Raw genomic sequence first — 21,909 nt, forward strand, 5'->3', positions numbered from 1 at the left:
CCTTCTCCTCCGCTCTTCCTGCAGTTCACAAGCTATAGATTCCAAGTCAAATTGAATAGCCAGATAATACTCACATGAGGAATTTCAAGCAGTACATCTGACATCTGAATCACCCAGATTTCTCCTTCTGCAGAACTATCTGCAGCTCATGCAGCTATTACACACATGTGACTTCCTTACAGTAACCCAGAAGAGTAAACCGAAGGAAACCTTTCTACCTTTAGTTTACATACGGAGTGTTTTTATGGCTACCTCGGCTGTTTGCCATGTCCCCATCATTTATGGGAGAACTGCAAACAGTTTCCCACCTTCCTGTAATTAGCTTTTGCACACACACAGAGAAACTCCTGAAAACCAACTGTAGTCATGGTGAAACCTGCTTTAGGTATTGCAAGTTAATGTGCACATTGGAATCCGGTGAAAGCGTGTTCACTTAGATGAAGTTGCACTAAGATCCTCTTCTCTGCTGCTCTACATCTCTGAGTCGGGTCAGCAGGAGTAGGTTAAGTTTACAGTGGTGAAGGTAGGACTATAAAAGCAGCCTGCAATGAAAACCATCACCTGGTGTGTGTTTGACAAGAGATGGAGAAAAACCCTGCTCGTATGTTGTCGTGCTGTATTTGGGGATGCTCACCTACAAAAGCCAACAGAAGAGCCTGTGAGATTGACACTGGTGTGAAGGTAGGGCTGCAGCTACTTGTTTCTTGTATTGGAGCCAGCCTTGCTCTTACAAACTTCCCTTTGGAGGCAGCAGTTCCAGGATGAATTCGATGGGGCTTTTGTCCAAGTAGTGTGTGGGATCAGGGTTTTGTTTGTGCTTGGTGTGTGCTCTGCACTTTGCAGACCGTGGTATGCAAAAGTGGTTTACGTGTTAGTTTCCCTGGAGAAGTGAAGTATTTGTTCTGGTGCTGTTTGGTTTTCCTATCTCCTGACATAGAACCGAGCACAGCTCTCCGTGCGTGAAAGCGCATGTCGGAGGTCTATGGCGAAAGTGAACTGAAAATACACCTCTGGTTGGGAATCAGCCTGAATTGCATCATAATTTAAAGCAGATTGGTTTAGTGGTCAGTACCAAAGGTTTTGCTTCCAACTCAGACCTTTAAAACAGATGCTAGGGAGCAGAAATCTGATTTTTGACCAGATCATGCCCATTAAGAGGCCTGTAAGTCATGGCCTTCAGGAGCACATTGAGTGGCTCTGGCCAGCCATGGGGTCTCCAAGGACAGAGCTGGAACCAGAGATGGAGCCAGGGCTGTTCTGGGATTAAACAAAACATGCCAATATCCAGCCGTGCAAGCCAGCACCTGGCACCAGCTGCATGAAAGCAAATAAACACCCCAGTGTCCACACAGCTTTGCTTTTCTTTGTCTGCATGTGTGGAAGTCTGCAGTTCACCAACCTGCTCTGCAAAGCTCTGCTTTCTCTGAGCTTGGTCATCAGCTTTGCCACTTCTTCTTTTAGCACATCCTCTGCAGACACCACACACTCACACGCTGTGTTTTGCTCTGCTCGTATCAGTGGCTTCGATATCATTTCCTGTGTGAAACTTCAGATGCTTGAAGTTCCTGTTCCATTTTTGAAGGAAAGAAAACAACAGCAGTGAATTAAACCTCGGGGTGCTTGGGGAGTCTCTGGTGGCTGAAGGTCTGTGAGCAGTTTGTGAGGTTTGGTGGCAAGGGTCGTTGCTCCACCTTAGCTGCATACCTAAGTAGTCTACAGCTCGTTTCTCTCAATGAGTCATAGTTTTGCTGATAATTACTGCCAGCATGGAGGAGAAGTCAAGACTGAAATCAAAAGCAGCTCATTTAATCATTAAGTATTGGAGCTCATGGCTCTGTCCTCAGGGCTCCGTGACCTTCTCAGACTTTACAGCCCTGTAATGGGGCTAACGCTGCTGATCCCGTGCGTGTAATAGCTGTTTTCCTGGTACAAATGAGCTGGCTGGTTTCCACCCTTGGTGCCATGTTGCACAACTCTGCCTTGCATTAATGTATGCTAGAAAACTAATCAGGCATTCTGCACAAGGGGCACGGGAGCAAAGATGAAGAAAGGATTGGTCTCCTCCACCAGTGGTGGTGTATGACATGTCAAGGGGGAATGGCTTTAACCTGCCAGAGGGGAGACTGAGATGAGCTCTTAGGCAGAAGCTCTTCCCTGTGAGGGTGCTGAGGCGCTGGCCCAGGGTGCCCAGAGAAGCTGTGGCTGCCCCATCCCTGGCAGTGTTCAAGGCCAGGTTGGACACAGGGGCTTGGAGCAAGCTGCTCCAGTGGAAGGGGTCCCTGCCCGGGGCAGGGGTTTGAGCTGGATGAGCTTTAAGGTCCCTTCCAACCCAAACCAGGTTGGGATTCTATGATTCTGTGTTTAAACAGCTGCCATAGGTGGGATAGAAATCTGTCCTCAGTTATTGTTTAAGTTAAGATGGATGGATACAGGCAATAAAACCACAACTCTTGTCTTTGTGTGCAGGTGGCGTAAGCAGGTATGGCACCAGCCTGGTTTCAGAGTTCATCAAAGCCATTAGTGGGCATGGAAAACTCAGCTTGTTTTTCCAAAAACTTGTAATCTTGTGTCTGGTTTTTACTTAGCTGGAAAACACACTAAAAAAGTACAGGAATCTTCAAGTACGGGAAACTTTGAGCAACTTGAAATCACATTTGCAACAACTCAGGATCTAATTCTGGGATTCAATTGCTGCAAACTTGTCTTTGTCATTGCTCATTGGATGGGGTTTTGGGCAAGCTGCTCTAGTGGAAGGGTCCCTGCTTATGGCAGGGGGTTGGAACTGAATGAGCTTTAAGGTCCGTTCCAACCCAACCATCTAAAGAGTGTATGAAAGTCCTGAACACTTGCATTGGCAAACCCCATCAATTGAAGGCTAGATTTAGAATTAGTTGAAAAAACAAAAAAGCCATGTGAGTGTGGAGTGATTTATCCCTAAGGAAAAATAGTTTGAAATAATGAAGTCGTAGATTATACTGCACATTTCCTTCACTAAATGGCTACTTTCTTGTTTCTCTTCTCTGCACTGGGGACAGCTCGGTTATTGTGGCACAGAGATTGCTGTCTGCCATTAACACGCCTCATAGAATCGATAGGTTATTAATCACATGCAGGAAAGTCAATAGGCGCAGTGCATACCACTGACCAAGTTCATAAGCTTGGCGGGCCTTAAGGTTTTTGCCTTTATTATAGCAGGAGGAAGAGCATCCCTTACAGGTCTCGATGGGGTTTATTTGTGGCAGTAGAGCTAGTTTAATTGACACCAAGATTTACTAGGGAACTGCAGTCCACTCCACAGCACACCTTCAGAATTGAAAACAAAATACAAGAATGCTTGTTTCTTTGGTCACAGTTGTGTGACTGTAGGATACAAGGTGGCTGAAGAGTTGAGGACGTGCACAGCTTGTTGAATCTCCTTCAACAACGTCCATCTCGCTTGGAAAGCCATCACCTTGCCACACCACTTGGGTGTACTCCTGTGTTTTGTTAAGGGCCCTATCTTAAAGATGGGGGCCTGGAGAGGTGGCGTCACCCAGTGAATCAGTGTTTCTCTCTTTCATGATGGGAGAGCTGGTACTGCACTGGTAGTATGCAGGGAGGGCAGCCGGGAGCTGGTGCTTCTTTCCAGCCTGTTCACAGGAGGCTGTTAGCTGGCACATCCAGAGGCATTAAATTAGGTCAGCAGTTGGCTTCACATGAACAAAACCAAGCGTTAACTGGATGTTCTCCTGCGCATAACTACCAGTACCAGTACAAGGGAAAAGCAGTTTCCCTGGCTCTGCCAACCCTTGCTTTCACAATCTCCTTCCCTATGGCCCTCTTTGTAAGAATCACCTTTCTGTAAGGAGGGGACAGAGGAAGAAGCCCATGGCTTTCCAGTTCAGGATGCCTGGTTGCTCACAGGGATGCAAAAGTCACTGTGTCCACGGAGGGTTTCCGTAGGATGGAGTCATAACCGGTGTGCCAGTCCTTTACTTCACTGAATTATAGTGTGGTTTGTGCTGGAAGGGACCTTAAAGCTCCTCCAGCTCCAACCCCTGCCACAGGCAGGGACCCCTTCCACTGGAGCAGCTTGCTCCAAGCCCCTGTGTCCAACCTGGCCTTGAACACTGCCAGGGATGGGGCAGCCACAGCTTCTCTGGGCACCCTGGGCCAGCGCCTCAGCACCCTCACAGAGGAGAACTTCTTCCTACATCCCATGCTGTTCCTCACTGACCGCTGCAGGGGCCAGGGCTGCCCTGGACCATCTCGCTGGGGAGTCAGGCTTATCCCTCTGAAGCTGGGAAGCATCATCTTCACTTCAGCCCCTGTGTTTAGGATCAGGGACATGTTCCCTCTGAAACCCATTAAAGTTTGTGGATATTGGTTCTCCTTCTTTCCACCCTGCACAATGGGAAAGGAGTTTTTAATTTCCTCCTGTCCTGGGTTTAGTCGTAACTGCTCTGTTCTTTCACATATATAAGTAGAACAAAATGAGCATCAGCAGTATTACATGGCTGCAGGTTATCTGCTGCTGAAATCTGAGCAAAGATGCAGGGTTTTATGGCAGCTCTGTGCTGTGACACGGTACCTATTTGAAGCATCTGAAGAGCATGAACGGAATCACCAGCAAGAAAAAATCATGTGGGGGGAAAAAAGATGCCTTTTGTCCAGACCACAGCTGATGAAAAAGAAAGTGCATTAAGCCCTGGGCTTTGCTTTCAGAATAGGCCAGCTTTATGAAGGGAGTGCACTTTGCTCCTCGGAAACTTTCACTAGCAGATTTTCCAGTCAATCTTAGGAGATTGGGAAAAGTCTCATAGAGGAAAGGAAAGCTGAAGAAGTGAGAAGGGAGATGGTGAAAGTTGGGGGGAAAACTGAGAAAGAAGAAAGGGCAAATGGATAAGTGTTTAAATAACCCATAGCTGGGGAAAAGTCATTGGAAAAAGAGGGGTCCATCGAAGACAAAGAGAACAGTGAGATGTAGTGCAGGGAATGCAGAGGCATTTTTAGGAGGAGAAGAGGCAGTGTGTGCAATAAAGGGAGTAGTATTATTTTTCACAAAATGTGGGTATCTTGTTCAATGAAGCAGAAAGAACTCGGATAAGAGCTAAGGCCGATAGATGAAGTCAGGTGCTCTTTGGGTACTGGTGTGGCCTCGAGGGCTGCCGAACAGAAAGGCTTTTTCTTCTACAGATCAGAAGGACTTGCACTAAAGCCATAAGTTTGATCAAGGGGCTGTTTGTTTTAATCACGTATTGATTGGCTTAACCACAGTGCTCCGGGAGGGAGGGAAAGCTGTCAACATCCAGCACTACAGCTTTCAAAGTTCCAAGTAATCCTAGGAAATGAGCCAAACATAATAAATGCAGTTTTATTCGGGACCTGGTCCTACTGCTGTTGAAATCAATAGCAGCTTTTCCATTGCTCTCAATGAGAGTGGAAGCTGTTTTATTTGAAGAGCAGCTCTGATCCGGCAATCAGGGCAACTAATTTTGAAAGATTCATGAATGTGAATATGAAATAATAATAATTAAAAAAGAACCAACCCATAAATGGCAGATCTGGGAAAACTCAACTCTTCCCAAGATGCCAAAGGGGAAAAAAAGGCAGAAAATAGGAGGTACAGTAATGTCTAAAGCAGGGTTAGAAAAATTAACTGTTTGGTGAACAGATGTCCTTCAAAAGCCATTGAGACAGAAGAAGAGCACTGAAAAGCTCAACGCATACAGTCTGCCCAGGCTGAACGTAGTAGAAAAGGGTCCTTGAAAAGCAAAAGCAGTGGAGGTACACATCCCGCTGCAGAAGGAGTCCATGAAATCAATCATAGTCGTTCCCATGAAGGTCAAAGGCACTCTGTGTATGCACTTTGCTTTTAGTTTTCTGAGGAAAGAAGGAGCTGGAAAACAACTGTCCAGTTAGGGTTCTAGTCACCAGTTCAGTGTGTTGAATCCCTCTTCAACATTTATATGCATTGACCAAAAGAGAGGCTGCTCCTTTGCTGTGTTTCTGATCCTCAGACACAGGACAGGGCATGCATAAATACTTACAGATACCTGTCTGTGTGTACAGGCAGACTTTGATTTTTGTGTTTCCATTCACATTTGGAAAGCCATTATCTGGAAGACTTGATTTTTAGGGCTTATAAAGTGAGTGGCATCCACAATGAATTTCTCCTCCTGGAAGGTGTTAACCTGTGTTAGTGGCCTGTCTCTGGCTGTAAGAAGCTTGGAGTGGATCATGACTGTAATCCCAAAGTAGACATTGGACAGTGTATTTTCAGATGGGTGATCCATGGGTTGTCTGTCAAAAAAAGCCAGTGGCTCAGCAGTAATGTGGTGTCTGCGCTGACAATCTGCAGCTCCTCTCTGTGCTGGTGGCCTTCCCCTATCTGCATCTCATCGTCTGGTCCCTCTGCCCAGTGCCTTCCCCTTCCCCTACGCCTCGTTTTGTACATGTTATGAGGGATTGCATTTCAGTGTCAGTATTTTTAAAGGGTATGGGTTATCTGAGGTGCAGCCTGGACGTGCAAAGATACGAGGGCTGGAGCACAGTAGATGGCCAGGCTGGGCGGGCTGTGAAAGCACTCTGCTGATGGCTGATCTTTAGGTATTTTCAGCTGTGCACCAAAGACTCTTCAGTCACGGAGGTCAGGAAGAGAACCTGGGTTATTGTAGGGGTATTTCACATGGGAAGATTTATGCACCAGGAGCTAGGGACAGATGAGTGATTCTCCTACAGAAGGAGAAAAGCCTTTGAGGTGCTTCTGGCTGTGCCAGAGTGTAGATGCCTGAGAATAGCTAAGTGCCTGTGCTTCCTCTCTTGGTCTGTTTTTCAGTGTTTTACCAGCATGAATTTGACATTCAATAACTAAACTGACAGAGGGGAGACTGAGATGAGCTCTTAGACAGAAGCTCTTCCCTGTGAGGGTGCTGAGGCGCTGGCCCAGGGTGCCCAGAGAAGCTGTGGCTGCCCCATCCCTGGCAGTGTTCAAGGCCAGGTTGGACACAGGGGCTTGGAGCAAGCTGCTCCAGTGGAAGGGGTCCCTGCCTGTGGCAGGGGCTGGAGCTGGAGGAGCTTTAAGGTCCCTTCCAACCCAAACCATTCCATGATCTTCAGCTGATAGGGGTTTGTACCAATGTACATGAGAGCACATCCTATGCCTGGCGGAGTCTGGATCCTTTCTCCCGTTGCTTTTGGATCAGGCTCTATGAGTTTGGCTGCACTCAGCCTGGTAGCACGCTGTAAACAGCAGGCTAGATTGCTGCTTTTTATTTATCCTTATTAAGTTCATCACATGAAGCCAGAGCTTCCTGGAGCCATCCAAAGCTTCCTGGAGGGGGTACTCTCGCAGGCAGATGTGGCTCCTGGAAAGGCAGACATGTGTCTCCAGGAGGCAGACTTGGATCGCTCCTTTTGGACTATGTGGTTGTAAGAGCATTTTCTTACAATATATTTCCTTGGGGGAATCAGATGGACTTAGATCTCGGATACCATCCCCTCTAAGTGATACAGTAAAAATAACCTATTATTCTCTGGTTCTGACCTGGGCGGTGACAACATATTGTTTCAGCATCTCTGTCAGACTGTTTCCCTTAAGAGCCATTTTAACCTCACCCAGTGGGACATAACTAAAGGAAATGAAACTCCAACCCCATTAAGGAAAAAGACAATGCCTTTCACTAAACAAACTTTATTTTCTTGGCTTTTCTTCACCAAGGAGAATCGCCCGTACCCCCCACCCTTGCAGCCTTTGTAGACAGTTCCTGTAATTGGGAATGGCTGGGTGGACACCAATGGCTGGCAGCAAAGGGGGATAAATCCGACATCCCTTGAACGTGACATGGGCTGGGACCGCAGTCCCAGGTGGCCACTTAGCAACAATTCCTATGGTACTGGTGGACGGTACGTGCCTGCCAGCCACAGCGGCCGCTCCTTGGAGCACAATCGGGACTTCAGCAAGACTAGATAAGGGACACACAGTGAAGCTGGGCTGTAACTGATCTACAGGCCTTGGGTAGTTACTGTACTGTGCCCTGCTAGTGAGAGCTGGTGGCTTGCAATGAAGTAGTGGTGGGCCATCTCCTGCCACCCCTGTGGTGAAACGGCCATCCCAAAAGCAAGCATGACCTTGAGGATTTGAAATCTGTGGGCTAAGATTCAAGATAACAATTGACCTTGAACTTGTGTTTGCCCCATCCCTGGCAGTGTTCAAGGCCAGGTTGGACACAGGGGCTTGGAGCAAGCTGCTCTAGTGGAAGGTGTCCCTGCCCGTGGAAGGGGGTTGGAACTGGATGAGCTTTAAGCTCTCTTCCAACCCAAGCCAGTCTGGGATTGTGTGATCTTCATGCTTCAGCTAAGGCAGCAAACAAATCTAACACTCAGTAATTAGGTTTTCAAGCATGGCCATTAATTTGGGAGTGTCTTAAGGCAAATTAGAAATCCCTTTTGAACATGCAGCCCCACGCAGTGACGGGGTAGGAATCAGAAAAGGCACCGTTTCACACTGTGCGTGCGGGTAATTAGGACAAACCCCAGGGTGATCACCGTGTCCCCTTGTTAGGGTTTACAGAATGCAATCCATCGGTCAGGCTTGCAGAGCCTGGGTAGAACTGAGTCACACTTGGGTCAGGGTAAATCCGCAGGCAAGAAGATTAGAGCTGGTGGGGAAAGAAAGAGCTCTGTGTCGCAGGATAAAAGCAGGTTGCAAAAAGCTGCAGTCCTGGAAGAGGTTTTAATGCTGGAGGTGACCAATGCCTTTAGGTCCCCCCGGGTTTCTGACACTAAGGTAGCCGGCGTGCCCCGTGCGCTGTTTTGGGGTGTTTCCAGTGTCAGTCCCCATGGGGAACAGTTAAGCTCCTATTTCCAACCATAATCCTGCAGGGATCTATAAATCTAGGTATCTCTGTGCCCTGTTAAGCAGGTTTATGGCTGTCCCAGCAGTTCACTGCAAAATCGTCTGAAGACAAGAGCCCACCCTAAGCTGTAGGTGTGAGTTACTCTCCCCTTTGTGCACTTTCTTCCTCTGTTGGTAAGTGTTTCAATAACCCCTGTGATGAACAGCTTCCATGAGTGACAGTCTGAATGCCCTCCATGCCTCAGCCCAGAATAGCCTGTTGCCTGATGGTTATGACATTCTCTTGCAAGATAAAGATATGGATTCGAGCCGCACAAATGGCAAAAGAAGGTGAAATTGGGCTTTCTCCATGCCTGGTTGTAGTGAGAGCAGGACATCAGCCACCTTGTAGGTACTCTTTGAAGAAAAGCAGTTGCACCTACTTACTTTTCTTCTCCCTCAAGAGATGACTCTAGGAGATGATGCAGGGTGGTACCTATTTGGGGCTTGGAGTGAAATGTGGATGTCCCAGGGAAGTTTAAGGCTACTATGAATCCCTCTTGGATGCAACTCCGTGCATCTCCATGCATGATGCTAGGAGCACAGGGTAGCTCTTGTGAATTAATTCCCCAAAGCAACTATATGCTTGAAGGCTGCTACAGAGCTGGCCCTACCATATTTATTCAGTAATTACACTACTTTATCTCATACCATGACTAACAGCAACCAACAGGAGATGCTTTAGGGGGTGGTGATGATCCATCACCCTGCGATTAGCTTTCTCCTCCTGTGAGCTCTCTCTGCTGTTGGCCAGGAGGTATTGCAGTTGCTCACATCACCTCTGTGCAGCCAGCGCTGGCCTGTTTTATAGAGCAGAAAGTCATAATGATAAGCACAGTGAAGATCACGGTCCCTTTGTAGGTCATGGGCTGCTAGGTGACTGCGGTCTCAGTGCCTGCTTTGCAGAGGCCACCAGTATGTCAGTGGGATGAATCTGGAGGTGCTGCGGCTGGTAGAAATGTTAGCCTTCTGAAGCTTTCCGTGGTGGATGGAAAGAGCTGCGGGTACAGTGATGCATATCTGTCCCAAAATCATGTTCGGGTTAAAAACTTCCTGCAGAGCTAATGTCAACTCAGGTTTCAGGTCACTGCCACTAGCTAAATCAGGTTAGAGAGCAAACCCAGCAAGCAGGTACAAGGGAGGCTGGCAGCTATCAAAGGGGATAATCTGTAGCGTGATGTTTTTATGACTGTGCACCCATAGCGACACATACAAGTAGGGGATGGTTGTGGTCTGGAATGAACTTGTTGGTTTGCTTGGTTCTGGTGAAAATTCCACTTGCTTTTCAGTAGCAGAGCACTGTGCGAAAAATAACTGGTCAGATCCAGCTAAAGTCACTGGAGTTAAGTGGGGGAAGAATTGGCCTCATATGCCTGAGATCTGAGCTAACATAAAAGCTACAAGTTATTCCTGATTTGTTTTCATTAGGAAATCCTGGGTAAAAAGGCACTTGTTAGAGCAGTTCTTGCAGTTATTACTTTTACACAGTCTATGATTTTTGAACATCATAAATTATATATAAATTCTAAACCCAGCCGTGATTTAATATGCTTTGGGGTTTGCATCACGTGACTCATGCTAGTGGCTTCTTAATTATCTAAGGATCCATCATTCTTGTCAAACAGTTCAATTGCATAGTGTGTAGAAGACAATAATTGAATATAAAGGTTTATTTTTGTCCCTTTATTGATGTCAAGGGAAAACAGTGCAGTTATGAAAATGGAATAAGCTGACAAGATTCCTTCAGTTCCTGCAGGTTGATTAGAACAAATGGCTTTCCATTCCAGTTTTTATGAATGTATAGTTTTCTGAAAGCTTTATAATACTTCAGGGAAAGGAAATTGCAGGCAATAAATGATACAGGATAGTTCAGGTTATTGGGAACTAGAGGAATGGGTTTTATCTGGAAAGGTGAGATTTACTGTTCTGCTGTATTTCACTTTAATGTTTGAGAAGGAATCAGATGCAGTGATTTGTACCTTATGATGGGCATGGAAGCAGCATGAGAGTGCTCAGTAGCACCAGCTGCCGATGCAGTGTGCAGCCTTTGTACACCTTTTGTCTGCAGGCAGCAGGTTGGCAGCAGGGTCAAACCTTTGCTATCGCCTACATTACACTGGCAGCAAAGAGGTGACCACAGAGTCCAGGGGTGGTTTGTCTCTCCCGGTCAGTGAAGGTAGCAGAATGTCTTTTCATATCTCAGCTTGATAACCAGCACTGGTTTTTGTGGAATGAGTTTGGTTGAACAGTTCTTGCAGTGTTAGAGCTCTACCAGTAAATGCTGTTTAACAAAACAAGCGTATTTTGTATCTTCTTTTCTATGTAGAAAGCAGAAATATGGCAACAAAGGAAAAGCTTCAGTGCTTGAAAGACTTCCACAAGGATATCCTCAAACCCTCCCCTGGCAAGAGCCCGGGGACACGGCCTGAGGATGAGGCAGAAGGAAAGCCACCCCAGAGGGAGAAGTGGGCGAGCAAGATCGACTTCCTGCTGTCCGTGGCTGGGGGCTTCATTGGCTTAGGCAATGTCTGGCGGTTCCCGTATCTCTGCTACAAAAACGGCGGAGGTGAGTGTTCCTTGATTTCATTCTCATGAATCAATCCATTTGCCTTATCCTTAAACATTCCCACATCTGTTTCCTGCCTTTTTCACCAGTCTTCAGGAGAGGCTGCACCAGGGCAGGTTTAGATGGAGCTGAGGAGCAATTCCTTCCCAGAAGGGTGCTCAGGCGTTGGAACAGGCTGCCCAGGGCAGTGGTGGAATCCCTGTCCCTGGAAGCATTCACAGATCGTGTAGACGAGGCCCTCAGTGCCATGGATTAGTGGTGGCCTTGGCAGTGCTGGGGAATGGTTGGACTGGATGATCTGAAAGGTCTTTTCCAACCCAGTTGATTCTGTGATTACTCAATAGGTTTTGTTAAAAATTAATTAGAGAAAACCAAAAGCAATTTCAAATGTTGTACTGCTGAACCTTCTCTGCTCTCTTACTTCTGCTGCTACTGAGTCTGAGTTCTAACCTAAAGATAGGCTGTTGATACAGACCAGTAGGGTTTCAGTGGCTATCAGAACAAGAGCATTCTGAGCCACGTGAAACTGCTGCGTGCCTAACCCCGTTGTTACAGCAGATTTTCCCTTCACAAAGGTGAGAAAATGCCCTTTCCAGACACATACACCCATTCCTCTTGCGGAGAATTGTGAACAAAATGCCCCAGAATGAGATTATTATATACTGATATTAAAGTATGAAATGTTCCTGTGTTTATATGTGCCTGTTGCCAGTTTTTAGATGATCTTGTGTAAGTTCTCTTATTTCATCCCAATTTTCTGTAATATATTTTCTCAACAGGTGCATTTCTTATACCTTATTTCATTTTCCTGTTTGGGGGAGGTCTTCCCGTGTTTTTCCTGGAGGTGGTGCTAGGACAGTATACCTCTGAAGGTGGAATCACATGCTGGGAAAAGATCTGCCCTATTTTCACTGGTTAGTATATCCTGTTGTGCTTTCCTGCTTCAAGACACCTCTGTAAACCATGTGCAGCAACACTTTTCCCCTCATGTCCATTAGTTCAGCTATTTGCTGTAGTAATCAAGGGTATGGTATTGGTTCCTGGAAAGGTAGAAGTCAGAGAGTCTGAAGGACAAAGTAAGGTATTGATTCTCCTGTTATCATCTTGTTAATTGGCAGAACTGCTGATAAGCAAGAAAGAAATTGTATCTCATGCCTTAAAAAGGCAAATGCATGTTTTGTTCACACGTATCAGAGAAAGTGTTGGTTGGGGAGGCTGGGTGGCATTCATGAAAGCATCTTCAAAGTATTATACTGGGCTGGAAATCAAAATCCCTCTGCCCCGTGAAACCTTGTCATTGGCATCATCCTTCTGTTACTGATACAGCCAAAACCTGGGCAGCATTTTTTGATAGGATTGAGGAACAGGACTTTTGTCCTAACTGAGCATGCATAAAGAGGCATGTTGGTCTGATGGTATTGAAGAACCTTTGCCAGTGAAGGAAAAACCTCTGGCTGCTCACAGGAATTACAGGAATGCTGCTCTGGAAGTCGACTAGGGTGAAAAATGGAAGGCAGGTTAGAAACATTACTGAAGGTGCCTCTCTTGTGTATAGATTAGCCTGCACAGCCGGACAGCACAGGCAGAGTCATTTGGAATAATTGCACTAAACACAGCAGCACTCCTCAAATCCCATTTGGAAAGAGTGGGCACTTCACACTGACGTGTCTCCTGCACTCCCACCACTGCTGTTCTGGGCATCTCTCTCCCCTCATGTCACCCCAAGCTGAAGTGAGAGCTTTCTCTGTGGCTCACACTCCCACCTAATGCTCAGGCACTGCTGAAGTTGATGTAATTGTGCTACTTTAGCTCCGTTTTCTTCCTCCTCCTCCCACTTTATTTTCAAGGAGGAGGAAGGAATGTTCCTTGTTTAAATAGCAATCTCCTAGGCATCCATGAAGAGAAATTGCGGCTCTGATAACGTGACTAGCTGTATATCCTGAATGAAATGCAGCTCTACAGAATAAATAGCACTTGCTCTGCTTGCTTTTTACCTTGCATAAAACAGTCTCTGGTGGTAAAATCCCTGCTGCAATAAGGTTTGAAACTGTAAAACATGAGGCAGGTATCCCAGGTGCTGGGGTAGCCATCAGAGTGATGGTAAAGGGAACCTCATAGGCTTTTCGTCCTCTTGTAAGAGACTGCTCTAAGTTTTTAAAGGAAATCTGGTTTTTGCCCTTGTTATCCCTAAGTGGCAAACTTCGTAAGCAGAGTTAAACATTGATATAATTAACCATAACAGCTACACATATCATGCTTCCCTTGCACAAGTGAAATTGGGGCTGAAGCAGCAGCTTTGGCATTGATAGCTTTGGAATTTTCCTTTTCAGCTCATTCAAGAACTGTCTTTTTTTGTTGTTTTCCTTTGCACATAGGCTGAGCTGAGCCAGTCCATAAGTGTGAGTGGTGCAGAGGCTGCCCAGCTGAGCTGCCTCCAAGGAAGCTGGCCTGGGAATCAGTGTGGTGAGAATGAGGTTGCCCACGTAGTTACCTAAGAAGTGAGATGATGTAGCTCCAAATAAGCAAAGCGTGATGCCTTGAATTTCTTCTACTAAGACTTGAAATAGTCTTAGTAGACTGCTCCAGTAGTAGTGGGTTAGTGCTGAATTGGGTAGACATCCTGCAGACCTCTCCAGTGTCAGCAAACCATAGCCAGAAACTGAGTCCTAGGTGCCAGTGCTAGTCAGAGATGGTCTAGTCTGTGCTTGTGTGTGATTGAGTTGAGTTGAGTTCAGTTCAGTTTAGATGAGTTGAGTTGAGTTGTGTTGAGTTTCCATCAGCAGCGTGGTAGAGCAGGATACATCAAGTCGATGCAATGGGAACAGCACCAGCTCCACAAGATCACAAGGTGCCCTAGCAAGAAGTGGCTGTCACGTCTGCATGTATTTCTCTTCTCTCCCCCTCTCGCCAGGAATTGGTTATGCTTCCATAGTGATTGTGTCCCTTCTGAACGTGTACTACATCGTGATCCTGGCCTGGGGACTCTACTATCTGTTCCAGTCGTTCCAGAGCGTCCTGCCATGGGCACACTGCCACCAGAAGTGGAACACACCAACCTGCGTGGAAGACACTCTCAGGAAGAACAAGACACTCTGGATGTCACTGAATGCCACTAACTTCACCTCTCCTGTCACAGAGTTTTGGGAGTAAGTACCCTCTCTCCATGGTGTCTTTTGAGTGCTTTGGTGGCATGCCAGAGGTCAGGCTTGAGATTGTATGGAAGCCCAGTGGGGAATGTTAGATAGGAAAAGAAAGTTGCTCTGGGTGTCAGTTTGACTGGCATTTACTACTGGTTCTTGCCCATCTTGAGATAGACTGGTAAGTCTGGGGGTTCTGGAGGAAGACATTAGATGTGTAACTGCGTTCATCCTAGAGCACAGAGGGAGCCCGAAAAGCCCAGTACAACTCCTTGTTTGGAAGAAAACTTGTTTCCTTCTTAGTTGGGATTCTCCGAATGCAGCAGGAGAGCAGAAATGAGTCACTTCAGATGCCCTCAGAGCAGTGATTTACAGCAGAAACAGTGACAAATCACCCCTTTTGTGGTTGCCTCTCCCTCTTCCCCAGCTGTCAGCATTTGCAGTGCACTTTGTGGATCTATAACACACCTCCTGTCAGTCTGACAACGATGCAAGGCGTTGACCTCGGCCATGAAAGTGACAGAGGTAGTGAGTGTTGTCCTGCACTGTAGGTTTCTCCGGTCATCTTGGTTACATCATTTCCCTCTGCAGTCTCTGAGGGAGCTGTTTTGCCAGATGCCTGGATTTCATCAGGCCTAAGCTTCTTACTCCCATTTCTCTCTAATTTTTCAAGTTTTAAATTATCTTGCATAACCTGATTTCTGAACGGGCATGACCTCAAATCTCTGCGTGTTATTATAGAGGACAAAATATAGCATCAGAGGAAGCTGGTGACCTGTAGGGAAACTTAAATCCAAAGGATGTGCAAACAGCTTAGGAAGAATTTTAGGGGTTTTTGGCTTGCTCAGATGGTCAGCTCAGAGTAGAATTAGTTGCTGACCCAGCTTGGCTTTTTCAGCATGTTTAAAGTCCAGTTTGGTTCCTGTTCAACTTGCACCTACTTCTCTATTTATAAAGAGAGGCGTCAGCCACTAGCCCCAGCAGGAATGGTGTTCATGCTGAAGGCATTTGGCACGCATTAGGCTTAGAAAAAAAAAGAATCTTATGAAGTGTGGTAAAATTTGTAACACAAGAGCCAAAATACAAAGGGCAGATTGGATCTTGGGTGAGCAAAGGGCACTGGTGACCGGTGTGAGAGATGGGACGCAGGCTGTAGGAGCAGTTGTTTTTACTGTGTCGTGAGCGCTGTGTTTCCATGTCGAGCGACAGATGCTTTCCCAGGCGACTTCCTCCCTTGTAAATATGGAGGGAGTTGGAAGGAGTTCATTAAATGGTTCCTTTGGATATTTTAGGGCAACTTAGAGGCAAGTTGCAGTAGAAGGAGAAGGAACTCTCACTCCTTTGTACTCTCCCGAAATGATTTTGGGACTGAGGGCCTTGAATCCAAATGAGTGGCTGGCATGGAAGGATGTTCAGAGGTCTCCTCAAGGCCTCCCTAAGAAGCAGTGCTGCCCCTGAAATGGAGTTACTGTCCCAGGACTTCAGAAGCACCGTGTTCAATGTCAGTTCTGTGCAGTGGTTTTGCTCACAGGTCCTCTTGCACCTGGGAGCAGCCATGATCTTAGCAGCCTCCTGATGTGGCCATGGGGTTGTTTTGCTTCCCCAGCAGCTTCTGCTCCTGTAATGCACAGATTTATGGGCCAGGTTGTCTTCTTGGGGCCCCAAGTGGCATGTCCATTTCAGGAGACTGAAGGAAATACGGCTGGGAGGTGGAAAAGAGGTTGTAAAAGAGCGAGTGGTGCCTCCAGGACCTTGGGGGACACCAGAGCTTTCCACGGGTAATGACACAGCAGGTACACGGTAAGGGGCTTTATGGCAGAGCAGCCATCATGGGTTGGGAGGACAATGTCCCCACAGGGACATGTTAGGGCTAGAGGACAAATGCTTGGTCCAGCACTTACCCTTCCCTTCATTCTGCCTCGATGCTCTGCAGCAGAGCCGGAGCAAAGGTTGCTCAGCCATGAGTGCTCGTGGAGGCTCTCCTGGCACTTTGCAGCCACTTCAACTTGTGTCCTCAAATAACAGCTTTAAACATCATGAACTGAACTCTTCCCTGGAGTCATGCTAGGGAGGGGTTTGGCTCCGTTATCCTGCTCATACAGATACACTGTCCAGAGCTCTGTTTCATCATGAGCAAAACTGCCCTTAACAGAGCAAGCTGCCTTCAGGACTCATGGCGCTTACAGGAGTATTAAAAATAGCTGTTCTCTCTGCATAAACAACTACTGATGTCTTAAAATAAGGACAGAGCCCAAGCAGCACTGTTGTATTTGAAGTAGTGTAGCTTTTACACAGTGCAAGCGTTTGGTATGCCCAGGTTTTCCCCAGACACACTACTGTTTGTTATAGTTCTGAAATCAAAACTAATTTCAGGTACTTTGCCATCAAAGTACAACACCAGCTGCCAGCCAGTTACCTACATTGAGAGGATGGGTCAATAAGGAGTCTTTAACTGAAGATATCCATCTGCTTCATGGCACAATTAATTCTGATTTAATTCAGAGGTTTGGGAGTATTTGGTTTCTGAAACCCAATGCCTTTTTTTACTGTGGGACATTTATGCAGTGTCCTCATCAGGATTGCTTTGTAAAGCTAATGCTGCCCAGATATAATTGACCACATTGATGCATTAACCTCTTCGTGCTGGATAACACGTGTCCTCAGCCTGGCTGGACGTATGGTGCAGCCTGACATTTCGGTTCATTTGAATTAATGTTCTGTGCAAATCACATGCTTGCTTGAGCGGCAATAAAAGGGTGTTAAGCAAATCTGGCTTTGAATCAGGAGACCTGCCTCTTGGTGTCACATGCTGCAGGTCTTATTTCTGAAGATTTGATTTTAAAGTCTAAAACCTGAAGGGTTTATGCACATATTAATACATAAGGGATAAGTGCGATGGGGGAATTACGGCTGAACAAAACCTCTGATTGTCTGGTGCTGGCCAAGTGTTTATAAATATTTAGTAATCAGCAGAGCGCGTTTGTCCAAATCCCAAGAAAGACCATCACATGCTGATGGCATGTAACCCCAGAGGGAGCAACCCGGAAAGTAAACAGCATCCAGGGCAGCCGGCTCTGCTTTTGGGGGCAAATTGGAGGGTTTTACAAATCATTTCATGTTGTCCTTGTGGTGGAATTGCTTCACTGCTAGTTATTCTTGTCCTTCCAACATCAAAGGGTGCTTTGGCTTTCCTGGTACTAAAGGTCCTGTCAGCGTTCGCTTGATTAATGAGCTGGAATATCCTTCACGGATTGCATAACTCTCCTTGTTTTATTTTTGTTTATCTAGAGCCAGTTACAGCTCTTATTACATCTCCATGTTGCACATCTCTAGAACGTGCTAGTGTATGAACAAGGTTGAAGAACTCATGTTTACAACAAACTCGGCCCCAGCCTGTTGTCCCATTGATTATATACGAGTGACAGTTAATGACAGCATCAAGACTGTAAATGAGAATTAGTACCAACTTCATGCATAGGTGGTGTGGAGGCAGCTGAGGGGGCTCGGCTCAATCTGAGCACAGGCGGTTGCGTAACGAAGCTGCAGAGCTCTCAGCACAGCCCAGCTCGGGCTCCTTCCTCAGCTGCGGGTCTCAGGGTATCACAGATGCAGGTGAGAGCTTCTGCTGCAGAAATACACGGGGTCAGGCTGCATGGAACAGTTTGAGCACTGAGGCTGCCCTGGTGATTCTGAGCTGATCCCTTGAGGTTGTGGGTGTTGGTGAGACGAGACGGGAGCCATTGAGAGGCTTGGAGCAGCTCTGCTGTGAGGAGAGGCTGAGAGAGCTGGGCTGGGTCAGCCTGGAGAAGAGAAGAATGTGAGGAGACCTTCTTGTGGCCTTTCAGTTCTTAAAAGTGGCCTATAAGAAAGATGAGAGAGGCTTTTAGCAGGGCCTGTGTGATAGGATGAGGGGTGATGGGTTTTAAACTAAAGGAGAGATTCAGGCTGGACATGAGGAAGGAATTCTTTACAGTGAAGATGGTAAAACAGTGGCACAGGCTGCCCAGAGAGGTGGTGAATGCGTCATCCCTGGAGACATTCAGGACCAGGCTGGATGTGGTTCTGGGCAACCTGATCTAGTGAAGGTGACCCTGCTCATTGAAGGGAGGTTAAACTAGATGAGCTTTGAAGGTCCCTTCCATCCCAACCCATTCTACACTAACTCAGGACAGAGAAAGCCAGCCCATCTCTTCATGTGCTTGCTGCCTCACCATAGTAGAGTAACATACCTGGCTCTAGTAACACACTGGGGTATCCTCCAAAAAAGCTTGAAAAGATTGTGGGCCAGACTCCAGGTGAGATGACCACTTGCTTTTAATTCCCTAATGAAAAACAAAGTCTTAGCTGAATGCATTAATAGAGCTCCCTATTCCAAAACACATTTGCAGTTCATTATTCCTAGCTTCCTGAGAGCCGGCCCTATAGGTTGCCTTCTAATATGAACTGCCCCTTGGAAAACTGCCATTTAGTTTTCAAAAAAGCCACAGAAGGTTGGGGCTGAACTTTGTCAGCTTCTAAATGTATTTTCTTCTTTTGTATATGCTCAGCAGGTTTTCCCTGCTCGCTTTAGGCTCAGGTGAACCAGGACTGCAACTTTCTGCCAAATATTCATTACTAAGGGGTTTCTTGTGGCTGTTGAGTAGCTGTGCTATTAGGGCAGACTTAACCCTGGCTGGTGGCATTAGTCCTTTTCAATAACAAAATACACACACGCTCAGAGGGAATAAAGCGTTTGGAGTGAGAACACATTCACACAGGTAACCCAAATGAATTTGGCAATGGGAGATGCAAAAACAGATAGGCAAGGGCTTGAGTCCCATTAAACTGGTCCATCCAGGGCTGGTTATTTTCCAAAACTAATTGCAAATATTCCAGTGGTGACTTCATTCACTGTGATTTCCATGGTCATACCAAAAAAACCCTCAAAAAAGTTTAATTAATTCAAGGGGAAAACAAACCACAGTCATTTGTCTTGTACTGGATCCACACGCCACGTGTGAGCCTGACCCTGGTAGAGCAGCCCAGGATGCTGTGGGCTCTGCTTTCCATGACTTAGGAGAAGGAAAGGGGCTGATTTTGTTCAGCTGTCTGAAAACAAAGTTTAATGAACAATTTGTTAGGTAGCAACTTAAAATGAAAATGAAAGTCTTTACTGTAAGAGTAGTGAGGCACTGGCACAGGGTGCCCAAGGAAGCTGTGGCTGCCCCATCCCTGGCAGTGTTCAAGGCCAGGTTGGACACAGGGGCTTGGAGCAAGCTGCTCCAGTGGAAGGTGTCCCTGCCCGTGGCAGGGGTTGGAGCTGGATGAGCTTTAAGGTCCTTTCCAACCCAAACCAGGCTGGGATTCTGTGATTTTATGAAATACTGTGCAATATATTGAACGAAAGTAGGGAAGATGTAGAGCTGCAAAGCTCAGCTTTGCTCACATAAGCCTTGCTAACTGCTGACTTAGCAGGCAGCATTCAAAAGGCAGGGATCTGCCTGTACATTTGCTGCCTTCCACACCATCCTGCACTCTCAGCCATCACAACCAGATTCTGCATCAGCTGAGCTCCTCCATCTCTCTTGTTTTGTTTCCTTTCCATTATTCAGGCGCAATGTACTGAGCTTGTCCTCGGGAATTGAAGATATTGGTATTATCAAGTGGGATCTAGCCCTGTGTCTTCTCCTCGTCTGGGTGATATGTTTCTTCTGCATTTGGAAAGGAGTCAAATCCACTGGGAAAGTAAGTGCTCTCTCATCTTTTTGTAGTCATTGCAGTTAGATGTTAAGAATACTAAGTAATACTGTTCTTAAAGATGGTCACTGCTTCCTGGAAAGCAAGATTTATTTTTGCACTGAATAAAAGGGATTCAGCTTCAGCTGACTTTCAAAAGTCCTTGCCAGTGCCCAACATGCCTGTGAGTCAAGTAGCCATTACTGGAGTGGCATCAAGAAGCAGGTACAAGCACGGTTTGAGTACCACTTTGCTCTCTTATGCTGGGATGTGTGGTGCACTGCACTCCCTGCCCGCGCTCCCACATGGCCAAGTTCATCCTCAGTGCAGCGGGGTGGATGTCAACACAGCTGTGGTGGGGATGTTTGAAGTCAGTGGAAAGTGGTGGATGCATAGCATTTTTGGAATGCCACTCACTCACAGAAGAGCTCTGTGTAGACACGGAAGACTAAACTTAGGTACTCATTTAGAAGCACTCTTCTTAATGGAGATCCTGCATAGTTTGTGGGTTTGGTCTCATCGTGTGCTCTTCAGAATGATGTTTTTCTCTGAAGGATAACAAATCATCCCTGAACCTCATCCTACTCCAGTGCAGGAAGCAAATTACACTAAATATTGGCCATCAACATGAAGCATGATATTACTGCCCCTTGCATATAGTAGTGGGTTCAAACCTATTTTAATGAGAAAAGGCGTTAGAAGCCATTGCATACGCATGGCTCTTAGCTTTCAAACCTATTGGTTGAGGCAGCATTTCAGATGAGTCTAACAGAGGTAGAGAGGTCTCAAGATATTAAGTTCCCACACGTTTCTTGTCAGCTGGGTGGAAGGGAGTGACCCCGTTAGTGTCCTACCTGACAGAAGGGTCACAATGTGAACCCAGCTTGTATCAGCCCCCAGAGAAGCCAGGAGGGTGAGCAATTGCCAAAGCCTCAACTGCGGAAAAAGCATAATTTAGCAGTTTTACCTCGTTACACACTGCAGAATCAACCAGGAGACAAAACTCTGTAGGAAACCAGGCCTCATTAGTCCCACTGTTGACTAAACTACTTGCTTTACTGTCACTCCTGTCTTTCGGTGATTTTTATCACGGAGCCTCATTAAAATCATGCTGGTGCCTTACACTGGATTCCTGCCAACTTTGCCCCAAAGAACAGCTTCCACACCTAGAAATTGATAAAAGTATTTGCTTCTCTGTTCCCTCTGATTGATGGGACCCGAGGAGGTGATGGGGGAAGTTTTATAGTAAAGGTGTACACAATAAATCTCATTTCTGCAGTACCTTTGGCAAGCCTGGTGTCTGCTTGGTAAAGGTTATGGTAGCACTGGGAGATGTTTCCAAGCTCCCTATGGTACACTGTTTCAAGGCATTGTGAAGGTTGAAAACAGGCCTGTTAAAATCAGTTATCTAAAACTTGGTGTTTTCTGGAAATCCAGCGAAATGGCCTCATGTCTAAGACAAGACAGGTAGGAACTCACAGCAAGGTCTGAGCTCGTGCGAGTATGGAGCCAAAGCCCGACAAAGCCATTGGGAAGTCTCCGGTTGACTCCATTAATGTTGGGGTCAAACAAAACTAAACTGCAAACTCTAATGGAAGACTTGAATTGTTTGAGCA

The 21,909-nt window shown here is 46.4% G+C and overlaps 1 protein-coding gene across 8 annotated transcripts in view; it reads left to right on the top strand.

Annotated features, from left to right (window-relative positions):
* SLC6A6 (solute carrier family 6 member 6) overlaps nt 1-21,909 on the top strand; it is a 114,090-nt gene that overhangs the window by 69,287 nt on the left and 22,894 nt on the right. For all 8 annotated transcript variants that reach the window (XM_080625593.1, XM_080625592.1, XM_080625596.1 and 5 more), the window contains 4 exons: nt 11,202-11,441; nt 12,221-12,355; nt 14,353-14,587; nt 20,170-20,302. In XM_080625593.1, the coding sequence (XP_080481719.1) occupies nt 11,202-11,441; nt 12,221-12,355; nt 14,353-14,587; nt 20,170-20,302 (743 nt within the window). The remainder of the gene's footprint in view (nt 1-11,201; nt 11,442-12,220; nt 12,356-14,352; nt 14,588-20,169; nt 20,303-21,909) is intronic.

Source organism: Psittacula echo (genome assembly GCF_963264785.1).
Source record: "Psittacula echo genome assembly, chromosome: 9".
NCBI classification, from domain to species: Eukaryota; Metazoa; Chordata; class Aves; order Psittaciformes; family Psittacidae; genus Psittacula; species Psittacula echo.